At 45.0% G+C, this 22,898-nt stretch overlaps 1 protein-coding gene across 2 annotated transcripts in view; it reads left to right on the top strand.

The window, feature by feature from the left end:
• The window catches only part of LARS2 (leucyl-tRNA synthetase 2, mitochondrial), a 202,558-nt gene that overhangs the window by 18,478 nt on the left and 161,182 nt on the right, over positions 1-22,898 (top strand). For both annotated transcript variants that reach the window (XM_083188551.1, XM_083188552.1), the window contains one exon: positions 21,390-21,481. In XM_083188551.1, coding sequence (XP_083044677.1) covers positions 21,390-21,481 — 92 coding nt within the window. Of the gene's footprint in view, positions 1-21,389; positions 21,482-22,898 lie in introns of those variants that run through there.

Below are 22,898 nucleotides of genomic sequence, written 5' to 3'. Positions count from 1 at the left end.
CCCCCCAGTTAACCAGCGTTAAGTGCAGCATATGCACTTAACGCTGGTTAATGCATCTGCCCCAATGTTATCTGTCTAAACGAAAAGTTATCTATATATTAGAAGAGGGGGATGGGGTGCAGGGGCTGGCTGGCTTGGTGTCCTGGCAACAATGCTGGAGTCAGCGGTAGCCTGGACCCGCTGTAAAATAACAGAGCCCACAGGCTGAGAGCCAGGTGTTGCAACTAATAGCTGGAGCCGATGCCAGCAATCAGCCTTCCAGCAGGAACTGCAGCTAAGACAGGCCGGAACTGAGAGCTTTAGCCGAACTTTAGTTGAGGCTGCAGTGCATAGGACATCAGGACACACCGTTGGGCACAGTTGACAGGGTCCAGGGGCAGTTGCAACATTATGTTGCCTGATTGACCTGTGTTTGTCTCCCTGTCTAGAGGCAATGCAGAGACTATTAGTGAGAGCAGTACTGGTGTACCCAATGTTAAGCACAGCTGCCAGTCAGTGCAGGCAATGTTGTACGACAGCAGTAAGTGTATTTAGACTAGATCACATTGCCTAAATACTTAGTAGTCATGTTAATAGCTAAGGGGTACCCCTTTTAGACCAAAACGCCGGGTCGCACCCGGCTTTTTGGACCCTGGTTGAAGCCGGGTGCGACCCGGCATTTAGGGGCATTTACACCGGATGGGCTTAAACGCCCGCACCCCCCTCCCGCCCCTTCCCGGCGCTTGAAGATGACAGCGCGATGTCATCTTCAAGCGCCGATCGACGCCGCCGTACCCGGAACGCTGCTGGGGGCAGCCCAGCACTAAGGTAAGCTGCTAGGCTGCCCCCAGTCCCCGCGCGCACCCCCCCGCCATTGGACAGGAGGTGAATGGATGCCGCACACAGGCATCCGTTCACCTCCCTCCCCCGCCGCCGCTGCTGTCTGCAGAGTATAGCAGACAGCAGCGCCGGCTGTCAGTGTCAGACTGACAATCCGTCCAACCTGCGGACACTACGGTCCGCAGGTTGGACGTTCCCCATTCATGTAAATGGGAGCCGGGTCATCCGACCTGGCGTTCCCATTTACACCGCCCTCTACCCAGGTCCTAGCCGTGTTCTACCCAGGTCAGGACCTGGGTAGAAGTCCCATGTAAAGGGACACGGCGTTAGGGATTTAAACCGCCGAAGATCCGGGTCTGACCCGCCGCTGACCCGGATTTTTCGGCGGTGTAAAAGGGGTATTATTAAGCTTGGAGAAGAGATAAACTGGAGATAAAGCGGAGAAAAGGTAATAGGAGATAAAGCACCAGCCAATCAGCTGTGTTTGAAAAAGACAGTTGGGAGTTGATTGGCTGATGCTTTATCTCCTTTTACCTTTTCTCCGCTTTATCTCCAGTTTATCTCTTCTCCAAGCTTAATAAATCTGCCCCTAAATCTTTAATGCATGAATATATAATATGTGATCCATACATGTATTATATCAATATCATTAATGGTGAAGGTTGTGAAGCATGGAACATATACAATCACAAGGCAAAAAACAGTCCAAAGTGATAAGGTGAATCCAAAAGCTTTATTAATATTACTCCTTCTAGTAATACTAATGGCTCCTATGTGTGTTGCTCAGCCTTTTAAACTAGCAAAAGAATGAACCAAGGGCTCTCAGAAGTGCTTTGTAACCTGTGTGTGACATAATTTCCTCTATGTTGTGTGACTTAAGGTGCATACACACGGAGCAATGCCGGAAGCGTTCCGACATTGTTCACGAGTGTATCAAAGCATTCATCGTGCTTACACACTGAACAATTTGATACACTTCACAAAAGATTGGTCTATGATCTTCCTGCAGGAAAGATCATGGATCATCGTTAACGATCAATCGGGAACACCCGCATTGTCCCTCAAATCTTTCTGTGTATACGGTGCTTTACTCCCAAATTAGTAGGTTTAAATGTGTGTAACATAGAACTTTTAACATTTATTGTTATTTGAACCAACTAAAATGTGGTTGAACTTGTGATAATGGATAAAATAAACTTACTAATATTAATAGAATAATTACTTCCCATAATGCCCTTTTCTAATGAAGTGTGTAGGGTGATTACTAGCAGAGAGCACCCTTGGAATGCATGTATAAAACCGCTATTTACCCAAATAAAACAAGATCTCCTACTTTAATCATTATCATTAAGCACCCTTGGTCAGCAACTACGCTGTTCACAGTGGGTGGTAATCCTTCCATGAGGTATTTCCAGTATACACGTGGCACTGTAGATCAAGGAATGCTGAATGTGTGGCCAACTTCGGAAATGCAATGTCCCATCTTCTGGCCACCCATTATTGTGCCCTTTTTGAACTCCGATAATGTGTGGTGCTTTGCCATGAGCAGCCTTCCCATTGTTCAAACTGACTCATGAGATGTCAGACTACAACTGATACAAGTCTGACCATTTACAAAATGTCGCAGTACAGTGGTGTGGCCTACCATCCTCTTTATTTACTGATATGCCATGACTTTTGGCACTTCAGTGTAAATACTTTAACTACAATATAAACAAATATACGAAAATTAACCACACAGTAAGCGAATTCTAAGTTGGGGTCAATTCTACTACGTGACGAGATGGAGGGGGATTGTCATTGCAATGTTATAAAATTTACGTATAGAGCTGTGAACAAAATCACTTAGGCGCCTGCGATCAGTTAGCCCCATTCCCGCCACAGTAAAATCCTACCCATGTGCACCCCTGCAAATGGCTTTGCAATCGTGCGGTGAGGGGGAAATCCATTTGCAGTCACTCACCATCAAATTAATTTCCCCTCCGCGCCCTGTGTGCAGCATAGTGTAAGACTAGACTTACTCGGTGCTGCGATGGCCCTGCTTAGAACGGGGCCGTTGCTGACATCAGTATCCCTCCCCCGTCTGTGTTTTTTTCACAGCACTACCTGGAAACGCTGGGGTGCCGCCCACTTATTCCGGCCATCTGTCAATTGGGGGGTTGGGGTGTTCGCACATGCGCACTGCAAACCGTGCGCATGCACGTTCCTCTGATAATGGGCAGGGCTGCGTTGGGATCTAAATTGTCACCTTAATCCAGTGGTACCCTAAGTGCTGCATGTTGAAAAGCCCCAGGCACCTACTCGCACATAGGATTTATAGTTAAAAATATATCTTGTGAACAGTATAAAAACATTTTCCAGTGTAACCTTTCTAGACAATTGCTCGATTTTCCTACACGCTCACCTAGTTGTTTTTATGAAGAACAGTGGGGTTTATATTTAAAAAGGAGGTGACTGTTCATATTGAATGTTTTTACTGAAAATAAATATGTAAATATTAAGCGAGTGGGTGTAAAAGTGCAATTATTTTGGTATTGTTGGGGTGTAGTAGAAGGCAAAGTTAACATTCTCACATAGAAAAACAGTGACAAAAATGCATTCATCCATTATCAAGGTAAAAAAATCTGTTTACAGATTCCAGTGTACCTGAAACATAACAACCAAATAACTTTCTTAAAACTAACTTCTTAACTAACTTTCTTAAAACTAACAATAAAAAAGTAAATTATAATAGCATGTCACTGAATTTTATTATTGATGACTAATTTTCAGTTTAATCCGCCCACTACAGTTTACTGTGCCTCTCTCCCTTCTCCAGTATAAACTGCTTGGTACCTCCAGCGGTGGTACCGGATCAGCATTGGGTCTCCTTGGTGGAGGCGGGTCCCCTCAGCAGTGCCAGCTCATGGGTCCCCTCAGTGGCGCCGGGTTATTACAATAGAGCGGATCCCCCTCAGTGGCGCCGGATCACCACATCAGTGGTCTCTGTTTAATCAGCACTGCCAGCCCTTGGTATTCAGCACAGTGCCAGCCGCAGCACACTGTTCCATTTTTCGCACTGGGGTTGCTCACTCAACGTGACGTTGAGCCCCAGCAGTATCAGAGAGAGGGTAGAGCGGAGGCTGGATTAGCCAGACCGGCTCCTCTCCCTTCAAGGTCCAATCCATAGGTGCTGGAGGGGCAGAGGAGCTATGGGGGGGGGGGGGGCGGGGGCTGGGGAAGTATTTAGGTACACGATGGCGGCACTGCCTGTAGGCACTACTTTAAAAAAATCCACAGTTACGCCACTGGATTGAGAGAAATCTAACTGTCCATGGCTGCTCGGGTTATGTAATTTCAGTCCGTCCAGCTGGCGCTGGCTCCCCCAAGCCACTGCAGGGGCTGCTACACCATAGATAAGACACTGCTCTCGGTGACACATTGCACTCTCCTTTAAATCACACTGCACTAGGCAGCACACTGTCATAAGCTGCATCAAGCTCTCAGTTGCTGTGTAAAACAGCAGAAAGGCATACCCTCCAACTGTACCGAATTTACCGGTACAGTACCGTTTTTTTTATCAGACTGTACTGGCAAATAAAGAATGTGCTGAATGTACCGATTTATTCACTTTGGCCCGACTCCCCTGGGGTTCCGACTCCTCCTCCTGGCTCCGGACTTGGTGTCACTGCAGTCTGCAGTCTGATCTGCCACTGTGCGCTGCTCTCCCCTGGCGTTCCCAATTGGCCCATTGGGGTCCTGTGCCGGCGCGTGCGCTTCATGACGTCACTCGCCGGCACCGCTGACATGGCACACTCAGGGGAAAGGACTGTCAGTGCTCTCCACATGCGCAGCGATGTCCTTCTGGGAGCGAAGCTGCCTGAGGCGGGAGCATCTTTGCGTGGGGTGCGGTGGCCAGGCAGCATGACGGGGGGACCACGGCGATGAGAGCGGAGCTGAGCCCATCAGTGAAGGAGCAGCACATAATATTTACTTCAGGCACATTGCAGCAAGTGAAGTAAGGTGCGGTGGCTGCATTTATTCAATTGTATAATACATACCCTCCAACTTTGTGTACAAGGGCTTCTGACCACGCCCCTTTACCAGTGGCCACGCCCCTTTTCAGATTTGTACCGATTTCTACCCATCAGATGTTGAAGGGTATGGAAAGTTGCAAACAATCAGGAACTCCGGGCTACACATGTGTAACTTGCTAGTGTGCTGTGAGTAGGCCCCACCCCTCCCCTTTTTCATCCCATTGTGACTTCATATTGTGAGTTTGAATAAAGACCATTTTTATTCACATCCAGGTTTTGCTGGCCTTACCTGGGTCTTACAAAGTTCAGTGTAAACTGAGGCAACCCGGGAAAAACTCGAGAGTATGATGCAATTGAATGGGGTCATCCTGAGGTCAACCCAGCAAAATCTAGGGTAAAAAATGCCAGGTCTTACCTGGGGTTTTGGTGAAAAAGTGGTATATGTAAAATGTCCAGCATCTTTGGGGAAAAAATATTTGTTTTCACAAATTTCCTGTAGTATTGCAATTTCTATTAGTTTCTATTATTCCACTTTCTATTTGTCTATCCTGTAGTATTGCACTTTCAGTTGTTACAGTATATGTTAAATCAGATTGTGTTTATGGAAAGCAAACTGGTTCAGGTGATATATATGTATGAAAAGAATCCTACCATTCAGTTCCTTTGAATTGTATTTATTTATGTTTTGACACATGGTTTGATTGGTTAAGGGACCCCGCGGGCAGCTTTACCCTTGGTTGTACTGTGATGGTATAAAAACAGACTCAGTTGACCCTCTTAAACCTTTGAGTGCCAACACTGCTGTCAGAGATGTGCAATATATCCGCAAAAAATGGCAAAACAAACCAAAAAACGAATTCCAGCACCATTGCATTTGAGAAGCTGCATGTTCATCCAGCTACTCCCCGGTACTGGTGGAAATCTCGCTGACATTATTCAACAGGAATAACCTCACCCAGTCAGGGCTGAGCTCCACGGCTGATTGGGTGTAGCTGGCTTTATAGACTTCAATGTTATGTACTTAGCATGGGAGTCTATGGGCAGTGAGGTGGGAAGGCTTGCTGGGACTTATAGTTCCATAGCAATGCACAATAATATTTTATTATTTATTTTTTCTTTTACACCATTTTATCAACCCGGCACCCACCGTCCTGGGGTGCTGGGGATAGCCCCGGGCTTCAGCCCTACACAAGGGAAGTCTGGGAGGGGGTCCCCACTCCCCCAGGAACCCCTACCAGTGCTGACCAGCTAGGGGGTGATGTTTTTGCCGGGGCAGCTTATATAAAGTCTCCTCTGTCTGTTGGAGTCTCCTGCTGGCTGTTGGAGCCCAGTGCTGGTTACAAAATATAGGGGACCCCTATCCTAACTTGGGTACATGTTCTCCTAGGCTTCATTTTCTGTCACCATTAAAGATGTTTTGCCATTTATTTTCCTATGTGTAAAAACCCTGCTGAAGATGTTAGCCAGAAATATGTGCAATAATCAATGAGCTTTGCTGTTGTTGGCCAATATATTATCTTTTCACTCTAGAATTTCAATCATATTTGATGGGGATTAAGGAGCTCAGAGACTTTACTGTTGCCCTTAAGCTGCTTTGGTGAAGTGGGATTTAACAAAATGGAAATGGCTTAATTTTGTTATTCTTCTTAAGAGACAGAAAAAATAAGAAATTGTTTTATTTCATAAACGTTGATGGCATCGTAAGGTAAGGGAATAAATGATGTGCCTTTGTTTTTAAGACCTTATTCTGGTCCGTACGCTCACATGCAAATTTGCATGTGAGTGCAATGTTTTTGCAGTGTGCATTTCTGCGCATGTGTATGCTCTGGGTGCATCTGGCTACAGCGAACAATTTGTTCGGTGGGTGCACGCACCCAACCTGGTGTTTCCATGGAAATGCTGGGTGTTTCCATGGTTATTGCCCGGTGACGTGGACGCTGGGGCAGACAGCTGACCTCACCGGATGTTAGCTGCCCACCCACTTCCTTCAGAATGTGCATGCAGATCTGAGGTTGTTTTGAGCATTCGATGGTTGAAACATTTATGTAAAATACGTAAAACATCCATTCGCAACTAGTGCGTGTGAACACACGCTGCGAATGGGTGGCACTTAGGCCACCATTCGCAAGGCAGGGTTTGGTGGACTCACAGGGCTGCGAATTCGCAGCATTACGAATTATCCAAAATAACCCTCTTGGTGTAAAATCAACAAGCTAAGAATTAATAGTCCTCAAATGATTGCTGGTAATTCTTCCAGTGCAGTCACTCCCTCCCCCAACCTGAACATTCAGGTTTCCAGAACACACAGGGTTATAAAATTGCTACAATTTTCCAATACAATGCAGCAAAAATCTTGGCCAGTTTTCCAGCTAAATTTAGCTTTAAAAAAAACAGCTTTTAAATGACGGTGGTTTATAATTGTTAAAATCCTAACTGTTAAACTGATTGCCCTCACAGGCTCTCTATATAATTAGCTACTTCTGAGATTAGACTCAGTTGCATGTCGTGTTTCCAAGTATTAAGTATGTATTTATGAAGTACATACCATTGGATAGCACTGATTTAATGTGTATAGCCACTCAAAATATATTCCGAACTATTGAAATAGCACTTGGACTTCCTTTGTACTAAATAAATTGGTAGTTTATATTTATATTGTTATACCCTATGGCGAGCAGTTCCGATAGCTGGCCGCAGAAACCCCTTCGGTCGGCGGCATTGATTACCGCCCAAAATGTTCAGTTTTTTTTTGACAATTCCTCCTGTATAGGGATCACTGCTTGCTAGGTGGGTATGGCAAATATTAGGAAGAGATGCATTAGGTTGACCGCAGAAGGTCGACGTGGCTTAGGTTGACACATGAAATAGGTCGACATGGCTAAGTCGACAGGGTTGGAACATCCACACAAGCATTAGATTCAACAATGGCAAGGTTGACATGAGTTTTTCACTGTTTTTTTGTCCTGAATGTCGACATTGTCACCGTCAAAGTGTACCGTCAGGTTCTGTAAGTACATCCAATAGCTGCAGTCTTATGAATAGTACATCACCCCAAATAATAGATTCCACTATTATTAGCAGACAAGTGCACTTTAGCCAATGTGTCTAGTCTCTCTGTACAGCGCTTAAATCCTTCTTACTATAGGTTTCCTAGGCCCTGGGGGCTCCCCGCATAGGAGGGGATCATGGGCGACGGAGACCTCCGCAATGGTGGCCGCCATCTTGGATTTAAGGGCTTACAGGCTGAATTCCTCGGAGGTCGCAGCCTGTCACAGGAGCCCGCAAGCTGGGCAACTCCAAGTGATCCCCATCCAAAGGGAGGCACTAGGAGAAGGAGAAGCCACTACAGGAGCAGTTACAGGAGGCAGAAGTTGCCAAACAAGCCTCAGGCCCCGCTGTAGCAGGGACTTTGGGTCTCTTCCTGAACTCTGTTTTTGGCGCCATTGATCCCTGCCTGTGAGCTGAGAGGACAGTTTGATCTCCTGAGGCCACGCTACCCCGCTGACCAGGAGGGTCACCCCGGCAGACAGATAAGTACTGACATACATTGGTACTTTTGCCTGACATTGTGGACTGTGTGTTTTTTTTTTTTGTGTGGAAACATGACTGACAGTAATGCTGCTGGAAAAGGGGAGGTATTGCTGGCCAAGTTAAATTGCTACAGATTATGTGTGCTAAATTTAACTACTGAGCAGATGATACAAGGGGAAGTTTGTCCTGTGTGTAATGCTGTACCCAGTGAAGCACATGCTCATAGGGGAGAACAGCCTTAGCCTGTGTGGGCTGCTGCTATAGTCTAGTCCAGTGGTCTCCAACCTTTTTTGGGTCGGGAGCTACTCGCGACAAAATAAACCGCCCGAAGAGCTACTAAAGTAAAAAAATTAAAAAAATCTGCATAATATCCCAAAAAATGCCCTTTACACATAATGCCACAAACTGTAATGCCCCCGACACATTATGCCACACACTGCAATGCCCCAAAACATACCTCCCAACACTGGAGGCAGAGGAGAAGAGTCTGCGAGGCTACATCCCCAATTTTTTCCACACACACACACACACACACACACTAAGCCCATTATACATATGCCCAACAACGTGATACTCCGTTATACAAATGCCCCACACCGTGATGCACCATTATACATATGCCACACCATGATACTCCATTATACATATGCCACACACCGTGATGCACCATTATACATATGCCACACTGTGATACTCCATTATACATATGCCACACACCGTGATGCACCATTATACATATGCCACACCGTGATACTCCATTATACATATGCCACACACCGTGATACTCCATTATACATATGCCACACACTGTGATGCACCATTATACATATGCCACACACTGTGATGCCGATTATGCCTATGACCCACAACGTGAAGCTCCTTTATACATATGCCCCACACCTTGATACTCATTAAACATGTGCCACACAAATGATGCCCATTACACATATTGCACACAATGTCCCACAGTAAGGCTTCTAATAAAAAAATGTAAATTACCTGCTTGCTGTCAGGGGTTCATTTTTGTTGCCAGGGGTTAATGCTCATTGACAAGGGGGTCACTGCTTGCCCCCTCCACTATGCCCGTCTTCACATGGGCATAATAAATTAGTCATTGCTGCTGGCTGCTGGTGCGTTCGGAGCTCAGCTCCATCATCACCCTGCTGGCAATTGGAGTCCGTCCGTTCTTCCCCCCACACCATGCTAGAAGTCATATATGACTTCTAGCCTATGACTGGGAACACAGAGCTGCGCTGCTGCAGCGTTACCCGGAAGTGCCGGGAGCGCTTATCGCGGTGCTCCCTGTCAGACGCTAGAGGTCAAATATGACTTCTAGGGCCTGCTGTCTCCTCTGGTCCCCGTAACAAGGAGGACTACAGCGGGGGAAGGTGACGGCTGCTGTAGCGGGGCAAGGTGGCGGCTATAGCGGTGGCTATAGCGGTGGCTATAGCGCTGCAAGCCAGCAGCAACAGCGGGCGGGCAGACCGGGCAGGCAGCAGTGGTCGAGCCACCCGTTTCGCTCAGGCGAGCTACCGGTAGCTCGCGAGCGACGGGTTGGCGACCACTGGTCTAGTCTGTAACTGCATTGGGCAGGTGTTAATCAGACAGAGAAATGAGTTGGTGAATTATCCTAGACCATTGTCATCCTCTCAACAGTCTCATGGTTCTATTCCCCTTTTAAGGGGAACCTGCTCTGTTACAAGCAGGATACGGCTCAAGGGTTTCAGTAGTTTAATACCCTTGCTAGAAGTCATATTTGACTTCTAGCCTATGACTGGGAACACAGAGCTGCGCTGCTGCAGCATTACCCGGAAGTGCCGGGAACGCTTAGCGCGGTGCTCCCTGTCAGACGCTAGAGGTCAAATATGACTTCTAGTGCCTGCTGTCTCCTCTGGTCCCCGTAACAAGGAGGACTACAGCAGGGGAAGGTGACGGCGGCTGTAGCGGGGCAAGGCGGTGGCTATAGCGGCGGCTATAGCGCTGCAAGCCAGCGGCAACAGCGGGCGGGCGGACCGGGCAGGCAGCAGTGGTCGAGCCACCCGTTTCGCTCAGGCAAGCTACCGGTAGCTCGCGAGCGACGGGTTGGCGACCACTGGTCTAGTCTGTAACTGCATTGGGCAGGTGTTAATAAGACAGAGAAATGAGTTGGTGAATTATCCTAGACCATTGTCATCCTCTCAACAGTCTCATGGTTCTATTCCCCTTTTAAGGGGAACCTGCTCTGTTACAAGCAGGATACGGCTCAAGGGTTTCAGTAGTTTAATACCCTTATGGAGCAGTTTTCTGAGGAACCTGTAGTATCTTCTAGACTCTCCGTAACATCTCTTCCTATTCTTAATGTGAAATCAGAGGAGGAGGGAGAGTATGGGGCAGGGATGCCCTGGAATAAATGTCCCTGGTATAAGAGGATTTGGTTTTGGCTGTTAAACAGGCATTAAATCTGTCTGAAGTAGATAAATCTCCAATGCTGTGATGTTTGAAAGGCAGCGCAGAGACGCAGTCACTTTCCCCTTGTGTCCAAAGGTTTTATGCCTGTATCCTATGCCAGCAGAGCATGCTAAGTTGTGGGGAAATAAGTTCCCTTGGTAGAAGCCCCGTTGCTAGGTTGTCTAAAGCGACTGTTTTACCTCTGCAAGGAGGTGCGGTCTTTAAGGGCCCTGTAGACAAAAAAGCTAGAAGGTTGCTTAAAAGCAATGTTGGAAGGTGTGGGTTATACCCTTAGACCTGTCATTGCTTCTGCATGGGCTTCCAAAGCTATGATAGTGTGAGCTACTATGTTGTGTGCTTTACTACAACCAGATCCAGAAGCCTTGGCCATCGCTGAAAAGGCGGCTGCAGAATATACTTGTGAAGCTGGCGAGGAGGCAGTTAAAATGGAGGCCAAAAGTAGCGGCCGTTTCTGAAAATGCACAAAGAGGTTTGGGGCTCATGGCCTAGGAGGCTGACAATGAAGCCAAGAAATCCCTAGAAGCTTTGACTTTTAAGGGATAGTTACTTTGGTTCAGTATTGGAAGTCATAATTAGACACGCAACAGGGGGGGAAATGTAATTTACTGCCCACGCCGACAGCCTAACAAGCTTCACCTAGGTTTACTGTTTTTCGGCCTTCCTTTCATTCCTCCTTTAGAGGAGGTGCGTCCTCCAGAGGACAATCCAGCAGAGAAAAGTTTGCAGCTGAAAAAAGGGAAGGCTCCAAAATCCCTTTTTTCGGGGCCTTTACAAAAAGACAGGCCTCTAAGGGTGAGGAGATACTCTCAGCATATCAGCCAGGAGGTTCCCCAATCCCTTCTCAAGGTGGGGGGTCGCCTCTTACAGTACTGAGACACTTGGGCCTTGTTAGTCCAGGATCCTTGGGTCCTAAAGGTGGTATCCCAGGGTTACAGGATATATCTAAAGATTCCTACCTACTCCATTACCCGGAGAGGCTCGTCTCAAAGCCCTTTTGTGGGCGGCAAAGTCTCTCAGGTGTGGTAATCTCGGTACCGCGACAGAAAATAAAGAAAGGGTTTTTACTCAGTTCTCTTCTTAGCACCAAAGCCAGACAACTGATTCAGCCCAACTCTGAATTTGAAGTCCCTAAATCTGCACTTGTAGGTAGATCTTTTCTGAATGGAATCCCTGAGGTTGGTTCTGCTGAGCCTGCAGCAAGGGAATTCCTAGCGTCTATGGATATTCAAGACTCATATTTACACATCCTATTTGTGCAGAACATCAGTCGTTACTGCGTTTTGCAATAGGAGACCCACAAATTCAGGCGCTTCTCTTTGGGCTGGCAACAGCCTCAAGGGTGTTTACAAAGATTATGGCAGTGATGGCAACTGCCCTCAGACTCAAAGGAATTGTGATCATCCCGTATTTGAACGATATGCTGTTCAAAGCAGAGTATGCAGAGAAACTGAGACAAAACCTGTTGGAGGCCATTTGGTTTTTGCAGAACCACGGGTGGATTCTGAATCTACAAAAGTCTCACCGGTGTCCCACTCACAGACTTCAGTTTTTTGGGAGTCATATTGGATACCTATCTACATTGGGTATTCCTTCCGGTATTGAAGGCCAGGGACATTTGTCAGTATGGCAGTGTCTCAGGTTACGGGGAAAGATGGTGGCATCTTTCGAGACTCCTTCAGTATGCCGTATTACATTCTCGGCTTTTCCAGTGGAATGCTTTGGCATGTTGGTCAGGAAACCCCCGAGACCACGAAAACAGAGAAAGAGGTCTTAACACCAGAGACAAGAACAGCTTTGCTTTGGTGGACGGATGTCGACTCACTCCAATGGGGCCGCTCTCTCCAGTCATGGGACTGGCTCGTGGTAACCACCGACGCCAGTCTCAGGGGCTGGGGAAAAGTGACTCTGGGACAAGGTCTATGGTCCAGGGCAGAGTAGGTATTACCAATCAATGTGCTGAAATTATGTGCAGTCTTGAAGACCTTATTCCAAATAGAAGGAATGCTGAAGGGATTCCCATTTGCATTCAATCGGAGAATGCCACGGTTGTGGCATATTTGTACCATCAAGGGGGTACTCGCAGTAAGATGGCGATGATGGAAGTGTCTCGGATATTCAAATGGCCTGAGACCAATGTTCCAGCTCTATCTGCTGTTTTCATTCTGAGAATTCGGAATGTGGAAGTGGTTTTCCTAAGCTGGAAGGACCTCCTGGAAGGGGAATGGGCTTCGCACCCGCAAGTTTTCCAAGAGATTGTATCTCTTTGGGGTCGTCCAGAAGTGGACTTGATGGCGTCCCGACACAATTGCCAAGTGCCAAGTTCTGTTCAAGGACCAGGGATCCACTGGCTTGGGTGGTGGATGCCATGACAGTGCCCTGGAAGTACAGGTTGCCCTATGTCTTCCTACCATTTCCAATGGTTGCCCGAGTGCTGAAGGGGGTGAGATCGCAAGGGACTTGCGTCATTCTGATAGCACCAGACTGGCTAAGGAGATCTTGGTACTCCAGTTTTCTGAGGTTGTTGACAGCGTTGTGGCATCTTCCTCTTTGGCCAGACCTGCTAAGACAGGGTTCCTTCTTGCATCAGGACCTAGCTAGGCTAAATGTGATGGCCTGGTGATGGAAACCTCTATCTTGAGAAGACGAGGGCTTTTTGAAGCCGTTATCCATACCACGTTTAATGCAAGGAGACCGGTTTCTTCTGCAAACTATTACAGAGTTTGGGAGATTTAGATTGGATGGTGTGAAACACAATAGGTTCACGCATCTGGGTTTAAAGTGTCTAGACTTCTAGAGTTTTGTACAGGATGGTTTCTCTTCCGGCCTAAGCCTTTATTTTTTGAAGGTTCAAATATCGGCTTTGTCTGTCTACTTTCGAAAGAAAGTAGCTTTGCTACCAGAGGTAATGACTTACCTTCAAGGAGTTATGAGGCTTATTCCTTATAAACAACCTGTGGCACCTTGGGTTTTGTCCTTGGTGCTGTCATTTCTTCAGGAACCTCCGTTTGAACCATTAAGGTCGGCTGACCTGAAGTTTGTTACTTGGAAAATTACATTTTTGCTGGCAATCGCCTCAGCGAGGCATTTCTCTGACTTAAGGAGTCTTCTCTTGTAAGCCTCCATTTTAGATTTTTCATGATGATAGGGCTGTGCTTAGAACAGTTCCTAAGTTTTTACCCAAAGTTGTTTCTTCATTTCATTTAAACCTAGAAATTGTTCTTCCGGGGTTCGGTTCTATGGAGGACGCCAGGAAAAGGGACTGACCTTAAATTTTGGATGGTGTTCGCGCTTTGCGCATTGATATGGACAAAGTAAAGGAATTCAGTAAGACTGATTCTCTATTGGTTTTGTATGATGTACACAAAAAGGGATGGCCTGCTTCTAAGCAGACTACTGCTCGGTGGTTGAGTTCGGTGATTGCTTTTGCCTATAAAAGCATTGGCAGACCAGTGTCTTCCAGAATCAACACTCATACCACCAGGTCGGTTGCGGCCTCTTGGGCGGTGCACCACGGGGCTACGGCAGATGAAGTAGGCTGGGTTGCCACTTGGTCGTCTGTTCACACTTTCACCAAATTTTATAGGTTCCATGAGTTCGCGTTGGAGGATGCATCCTTTGGGTGAGCCGGAATGAGAACTGCAGACCTGAGCGTACCCTCCATAAGGACCGGCTCTTGAACGTCCCAATGTGTAGCGGTGTCACCAGGATAGTTGAAAGAGAAAAACGGATTTTTGTAAGAACTTACCGTTCGAATCCCTTTCTCTGATACTATCCTGGTGACACAGCGATCCCTCCCTTACGCTCAGTAAGTAATACCGTTTTCATGAGTCGTCATGTTATAATGGTTATGTTGTATTTATTGTGCATATTAATATGTTCAGGCATTGTACTGAGTTAATGTATCCTAGTGGGCACTGGAAGTTGAATTGAGGAATCCAGGGATGCAGAAGGGAGGAGCCTGCCTCTCCAAAGCTTTAGCATAGGTGCCTGGCTCCTTCTGACCCCTCCTACATCCCAATGTGTAGCTGTGTCACCAGGATAGTATCGGAGAAAGGGATTCGAACGGGGAATTCCTAAAAAAATCGCTTTATTGCAGTTAGGTTTTTAAAGTCTTGGACAGTTTTATTACAAAATACATCTGCTTTCAATTACTGTAAATTGGTTTTGGTTGTGGACAGGTAACATTTGTGCACCGTCTATAATACCCTTTTCACATTGCAAAAATAACTCGGGTCTATCCCAGGTTGTTGTGTTGCCACGTTGACCTGGGTCTCTGTGCGATGTGAAAGGGCCTTTCAAATTTCCTGGGTCCAGCAGCCCTGCATTTTGACCCAGCTTAAAAGAAGGGTTAATCCCCGGTCGGACCCGGGTTGCTGTTAACCATGGTCCCATTCACACTATGGAGGAGGCAGTGCTTGGAGACACTATCAGCTCCAAGCACTGCCTCCTCCCTGCCCCCGATAATGTGCTGCCTTTCTTCCTCGCCCCTCTATGACGTCAGTGACCCTTCAAATGCAAGATCGCTGTGGGGAGCTGCACCTTGCAAATGCCAGGTAGCTCCTAGGAAGGCTTTGTGTCTAAATCCTGTGTGTGACCCGGCATTTGCGATGCGAAAGGGGTTTTAGTAACATAAAGCCAACAGAGATAAATTATTCTTAACACTTCACTGGATAAACCTATAATATGTTTCTTGAATAGCAATTATGGTGATCCAGGTAACCAAAGACTGCTTCTTTCCACCCAGATGCCTGTCCAGACTGGCGCTGTGCTCTGGGTTCAGACGCTATTTGTGCTGTTGATACAGCGCTCACTCAGTCCTCTCCACAGCCTCCCAACGGCGTTGCCGCTGCGCAGCATGATCCACTCATGCTGGCAAATGTCTGTCACATCTCTCCGGAGCAGCCCACAATTCCGTTGACATCACAGGCTGCAGGCCTGTTTGCTCCACGCAGAGTTTCCTGCCAGGATTCAGACATGAGTGTAGCCTTGTTGGACTATGTCACATGAGAGCTCCCAACCAATATGCTGCAGCATGAATACCAGCAGACGACAGCAACTAATCATAGTACACTGGCTGCTATAATGCTGTCCAGGAAATTCCTGTCAAGTTACCAGTGCTTGTTGTATCTATTAAAGCTACATCTCTTTAGAGAAGCTTCTGTAGATGACACTCTTCTTAGCATAGGTGCATTCCATACTGCTTCACCACCTGGCTAACGCTCAGCATCTGTGGACTCCCATGCACTATTGGTGTATTCCCAGTGTGGCGTTGCATCAAAATTCCAGCACCGATATTCTTACCATCGAGGTGCATCATTCCTCTCTATCTGCAGAAGGACTCACATCGACATCCAGATCCAGTGGTGTCTGCATCTGAACCCTGTCATTGCAGTACATTCACCATCGGTGACGGAGCTTTACCATTACTGCTCAGTTAGCAGAAGTGGGATATTCTTTCCAGCATTACCCTGCAGGCTTCCATTGTCTATCCTGCACACCATCGAATGTCCTCATCAATTGCTAACACTGATATTAATTTTCTCCATCGGTTCCAGCTGACTCCAGCCATCTCCATCAGTTCCAGCTGATTCCAGCATTTTCCATCAGTTCCAGACAACCCAAGTACTCACCATCAATTCCAGCAGATCCAAGTGTTCAGCCTACCAATACATAAATGAGCAAACAAATAACCAATTACAGTACAAGACAATTTATGACAATTACATGGTAAGTAAAGACCGTTGCATCAGGGGACAGGACACTGAAGCAATTACTTGGGTGGCAGAGAGATATATTCTAATAAAAGCACATGAGGAGAGTGGGCATTGCTCCTGAGAGCTTAAATTATAAATGGGAGGAACAAACAGACAGGAGTAACACAGAAGGGGTAGGATGAGAGATGGCTGGAGTTTATGCGGGAGAGTAGGAACCTGATCAGCTCAATCTTAGACATGTTAATTTTAAGAAAGTGCTGGGTCATCCAAGAAGAGATAGAGAGACATTTGAAAAAAAGGAATGCAAGGGAGAGAGATCAGGAGAGGAGAGGTAGATTTGAGTATCAATCAGCAAAGAGGTAATATTGCAAGTCGAATGAGCAAATGAGCTTACCCAGAGAGGATGTGTAGAGAGAGAAAAGAAGAAGAGGACCAAGAACAGAACCCTGCCGTTAGTGCTAGCGCAAGAGAAGTGGAGTCATTAGGGATGCACCTGTGCATTTTTCAAAATTGACACTACAAATGCAAGCATTGACGGTGATAGTGAGTGCTTTTGCAGTTGTCAAATAAAGGTGTTATTATGGCTGAATATCCAGTTAAGCAGCCAGAAGTTGCATGTTGTAAGGTTAAAGTGAACTCTCCTTACCTTAATTTGTCTTTCTGTTTTACTTTGGTGTAACATCGGTATGTCGCAGTTCGAATTGACTCTATTGTACTTCCTGGCCGTTCTCCAGAGTTCATTGAATACCTTTGCAATCTCCATAGCGACTTTCATATGCGCATTCTTCCATCATTAGCTACTCATTCAGTTATTGTTCATCTACCAATACATAACATTATGTGTGGAAGAACCCAATTAAACCTCCATGTTTCCTTTACGCTTCAGCCTCATTGTCTGTTTCTATCTCAAGCTAAACTCAAACCTCAGGAATGACAGCAAGATGGAAGCTACATTTCCTGTCTTTAGATCTGTTGAATGACTGCCATCTTAAAGCTGGCTATACAATCGTTGATCCATTTATCAACAGTGTGTGCGGTACAGGGTGATCAAGTGATCATAAAGGTGTGTAGCCTGGTTTAGTTAATGATGAACAAATCTATACATTCTGTAGTTTTATGGTAAAAGTTAAATATACAGTATGTTCTGTGAATGGTGACTGCATCTTTTCATACTGAATTTATATTTCTATAAAACAGAAAATAACCAATTTTTTATTTAATTACAGAATTAGAAGAGATAATTTATTTTAGCTTTCCAACCACAGATTGTTATTGTTACATGACTTCTGTGCATAATCAAAAATCTAATTTAGTTGAACATTTTGGTTATGTTTATCCGCAAGGAAGTACAGCTGGCATCTGGTGGCACCAAACTAGATTTGTAAATATGGAAGGCATGACATCACCTGTCTTTTCAAATGTTTGACACAGTCAGACACACAACATAGCCAGGTCAGCGGAACCTGAGGATTTGTCATCATCCACAAGAAGATTTTGCAGCTGATTTATTGAAGTATCAACATTTTTACTATTTATATAAAACTGTTATTCTTTACACTGTTGTAATTATTAGAGCTGGTTGCCATGGCAACTCTATAGCTGCACCTGAGATATGCAGCAAGCAAATAGTAGGTAAATCAAAATTGGTTACCTAATGTTTTTATTTCAGGAATATCTCTTGTGTGTTTCTGGTTGTTCAAATTCTATGTGCCGTTTATGTAATGCCAGTACTCCTTGTATAAGAAAAAAGGTGTATTGTGGATTAATTTAATTTTGTTTCTTTATAAAAACACACTGCCAGCTATCACTATAATGAAACAGTACTTAAGCTCTTTCATGGTATAGATAGCTGTGTCGACATTATTCTATTATGACTGAGTCCAGTACTTAAATATCAGTGTTCCCCAAGGACTGAGCTTAACTTTGCAATCTTAATATCAACAGCTTCTTCCAGTCTTGCTGGAAGGCTTTCCATAAGATTTTGGAGTGTTTCTGTGGAGATTTATGTCCATTCATTCTGTAGAGCATTTCTTAGTTTAGGTACTGATTTGGAGGCCTGGTTCGCAATCTCTATTCTAGTTTATTCCTAAGGCCCTTGATGGGGTTGAACTCAGATCTCTGTGTGGGCCAGTCAAGTTCTAATACACTGAACTCCTCAAACCATGTCTTTATAGTCCTTGCTTTGTGCAATGAGGCTTAGTCGTTTGTTTAAAAAAAAAGGGGGGGGGGGCCTTCCGCAAACTGTTGCTACAAAGCTAGCGGAGTAGCATTGTTCAAAATGTATTGGTATACTGAAGCAAGTATATTTTCAGGGTTTGGGCTAGGTATCTTATCACCAGGGCAGACTTAACCCTGGTGATAAGATACCTAGCCCAAACCCTGAAAATAGCCACGTACATTATCCCTCCTCCAACAAATTTCGGTACTTGTGTAGTTTCACGGCGGCACTTCCCAGCGGATTGCATGCAATTCAGCCCGAAGCGTGGCGATATCCACTTCAGCCCGAAGCGTGGCGAGCGCAGTACGCGTCCTCCTGACCTGTTCATACACCCACTATCCACGTCAGTGTGGAGTTGATTTTATAAAGTGTGGCGGGCGCAGCGAGGCTGAAGCGTGGCGAGCAGACGCGGAATACATGTCCAGTAATCTGTGTCCCCTTGCAGGGCTCGCTTTCGCTCGCCATGCTTCGGGATTGCTTTCCGTGTACCCGTGGGGCTCGCCGTGCTTCGGGCTCAGTGGCTCACTGTGCTCGCCACACTTTATAAAATCGACACCATGCCAGACATATGGCAAACCGTTATAAAGATTGGGTGCGCGTCTACATGTAGTCAGCCGGTAGGGTGACTAGGGACAGACATACAGCAAATAGCTATAAAGATGGGGTGCGCATCTACATGTAGTCAGGTGACAGGGTGACTAGGGATAGGGTTGGACAAAATGATAAAAACAGATCATAGCAGATGAGCAGCACTCCTCAATCAGTCTTAGTCATGGTGCCCTCCAAAGAATCCTTCATGGGAACCCAATACATGCAGTGACGGCGGCACTCATATAAAAAAAAATCATAACCAGGTTGGAATTTAATAGTCGACGTTTCAAAGCTCCTTTATTATCAATGCTTCTTCATCAGGACAGATGATGTCCTGATGAAGAAGCATTGATAATATAAATATATATATATATATATATATATTTAATATATACTCCCTATTGAAATGCTATAAAGAATAATGGGAATGAAGGCATACATATTTCAACGATTATAGGAAAATATAATGAGGGAGAGGTGAACGCTTCTTGTTTACATGCTGTGCTATAGGAGAGATCATGCTTTGGGAGTATAATCGCAAGAACGGCCAGCATATCGATCGAACGTGCGTACACAGTGCACTTTTGTTCCGATATGGGCCTGTCCGGCACTGAACCTTGACCGACCGAGTATGGACGGACTAGACTGTTTTTGCCCATTTATCGACCGTACAGCAGGAATCTGGACAGCATACACACCTATACAATCGAACGGACGTTCATCCCAGAATGAAAGAACGGCCCGATGATTGTATATACAGTATGTGTACCCAGCTTAAGTGACTGATTGTGGATCATTCGCTAAGCAGCGTTATTTTACTGCTTAGCTGCTTAGCGACTAAACTCCGCTCCACCGAACCTTGAGTCGCACACATCTAGTTGTGGCATAGTCATCGATCACATCCCAATTACACTCTACAAAGGCTTCTTTGTTTAATAAATGTAATAACCAGTTAGTTGAGTTCAAGGTTGGCTGAAAGAAATATAATACTCTTCCAAATGTATAGAATCCTAAGTGTTCTGTAGGCCACCCTATGTTATATACATATTTGGTTTATATCACAGACTCATCAAAATATAGTAATCATAGGCTGTCCCTGGACTGCAAAAAATACCACATATATAGTGGGGGGCGGAGCATGTTAAGGAATCTATTTACTAAGCCTTGGAGAGAGATAAAGTGGATGGGGATAAAATTCAAGCCAATCCACTCCTAACTGCCATTTCACAGGTTGTGTTTTAAAAATGGCAGGAGCGCGTGGGTTTGCACTTTATCTCCATCCACTTTATCTTACTCTAAGGCTTAGTAAATAGAATTCTAGGTCTTGCATATAAACTTTACAGTACCTTTAATGTGTATTAAACTGTCCCTGGGGATCAGCAATGCTGTTGTGTGTATCACAACCAACTTAGCTCCTCTATCTTGTATAACCAGCCCCTAGACCCCTGTGTATTTAGCCAATGGGAGTATAGGGGTGGGTTATAGAGGAAGGAGAATGTTGTGTCCTGGCCAGTACATCGGTGGCTGTTAAACAGCGCCGCTGCTGATCCCCAAGGAAAGCCAGCCAGCATGTTTTATGAAACACAGTAGAGGTACTGTAAAGCTTACTGTATATACAAGCAGGGATTCACTGCTCTATCCTATAGATTAGCATCACTGAGACACAGCCAACTGTATTGGCATAAAGGGTCAGGCAGCATGGGCAGGCAACTCAGACTTTGCTGGTGGAAAGCACTAATTTGTGCAGTAAACATTAGCTTTAGTAAGGAAGATTACAGTGGGGATTTAAAGCAAGTTGGATAAGAAAGATTGCGTTTTCTATACAGGTATCCTTAGTCATGCCAAACATCCCATCTCATTACTCCAGGTCCCCATTTGGCTCAGCTTGTGCTGAAAAATAACTGGCCTCTTTAGATTTATGTATGAGAAATTGGGTTAACTCATAGCTATCACCTGTTAATGAACCTTTTTTATATCTACTTAGTATGTTTCTATTTTAGTTTGGTGAAAAACAATTCCTATTTCTTTTTGTGTACCCTTATGTCTTATCAGGTTATCAATCCAATGGGCTGGGATGCATTTGGACTGCCTGCTGAAAATGCAGCCATTGAACGTGGTTTGAGCCCTGACACGTGGACCCAAAGGTACGAGCTGTTTTTTGTTATAAGGAACTGTTTATATAATGACAATAATATCACTAGCAGCATCTTATTTGTCCAATGTTTTGATAAAAAAATTTGGCACACGCATATAATTATATTTAGATTTTTGGGGGTAATTGGTTTTATTGTACCTTGAGGTACTACTTTGTTATTTTGATTTAGCTCTGAAGGTTAGTGATCCATCCTACTCTGTTTCCAAAACAATGTATATTGACCATAAACTAGTCTGTGCGGTGAATGTGATATTATTATTATTATTGTCCTGTCTCATTCAACATACATAGCTTTTAAAAGATTAACACCTTCCTTTGTATTACTAATCTTATAATATACCTGAAAGTAAAATAAGTATATTTAACAGGGCCTGATTCAGAGTTGGACGCAGCTCAATAATAATGAAAAGCTTCCTTGTGTGATCCGCTGTTGAGTCTGAAGACACAGAATAAGTTCTCTTGTGTGAACATCGGTCACCCAAGTAATCTTCGGTTATGAAGGATAGCAGGGCTGTTCTCGATGCAGGAAGTAATTGTGTCTAAATGAGCAGACCCAGCTCTATCCCCTTCCGAACATCGGTCTCCTGCAGGCTGCAGTTTGGGGGCACTACACGCAAGGATGCAGGACTATTTTGGAGCATGCATAGAATTATTATTTTATTATTATTATTGTTTATTTATATGGTGCCACAAGGGTTCTGTAGCACCTGTAAGAGTAAATAGATATCCCCCTACAAGTGGGCACAACAAAATACCAGCAGGGCTCTATTACAACCACACAGCATGGCCTTACCGCAATAACGGCGGAATGTGTACTATAATTGAAACACTAAAATTACATGTGCACTTGAATATAAGTGTAAACACCGCACACCAAATATAATAGAGGCACCCAATAATCTCTACGGATCCCCCCGCTAATTGTAGAATTGTAATTTAACCCATTAAACAAAAAACAAAACCAAGACAAACACTAACACGTTTGTAACAGTGCTAATGGTGGGATCGTTAAAAGAAAAAAAAACCTGACCATCGACTTTTACAATATTTGTAATCTCTGAGGAGATAATTAGGAGAAAGTATCCCAATAAACTCACTAAAATACATAATAGCAAAGTCTACATATGCAGCACTGAATAGAAATCGGTAACAATTGCCCAATCTCAAGTAATACATTCACAACATAAGCGTTGCAACATACAGGAGAGAGAGGTAGTAAGGTAAACCCCAGGATACTATAACGTATATTGAACAACATTCAGTTCTTACCACACAATTAAAGATTGCCATTAAGGGCAATAACAGCCCAAGTACAGTGGTTACAAGAAGGGCAGACACCCGCAATTCAACAGTGAAAACTGTTTTTTAAACACAACATTTTCTAATCTTCACTAACCTATACTTTA

Source organism: Crinia signifera, chromosome 5 (assembly GCF_055691185.1).
Source record: "Crinia signifera chromosome 5, ASM5569118v1, whole genome shotgun sequence".
In the NCBI taxonomy this organism is placed as follows: Eukaryota; Metazoa; Chordata; class Amphibia; order Anura; family Myobatrachidae; genus Crinia; species Crinia signifera.
Note: the sequence above shows the minus strand (reverse complement) of the source record. Positions and strands in the feature narration are given on the sequence as shown.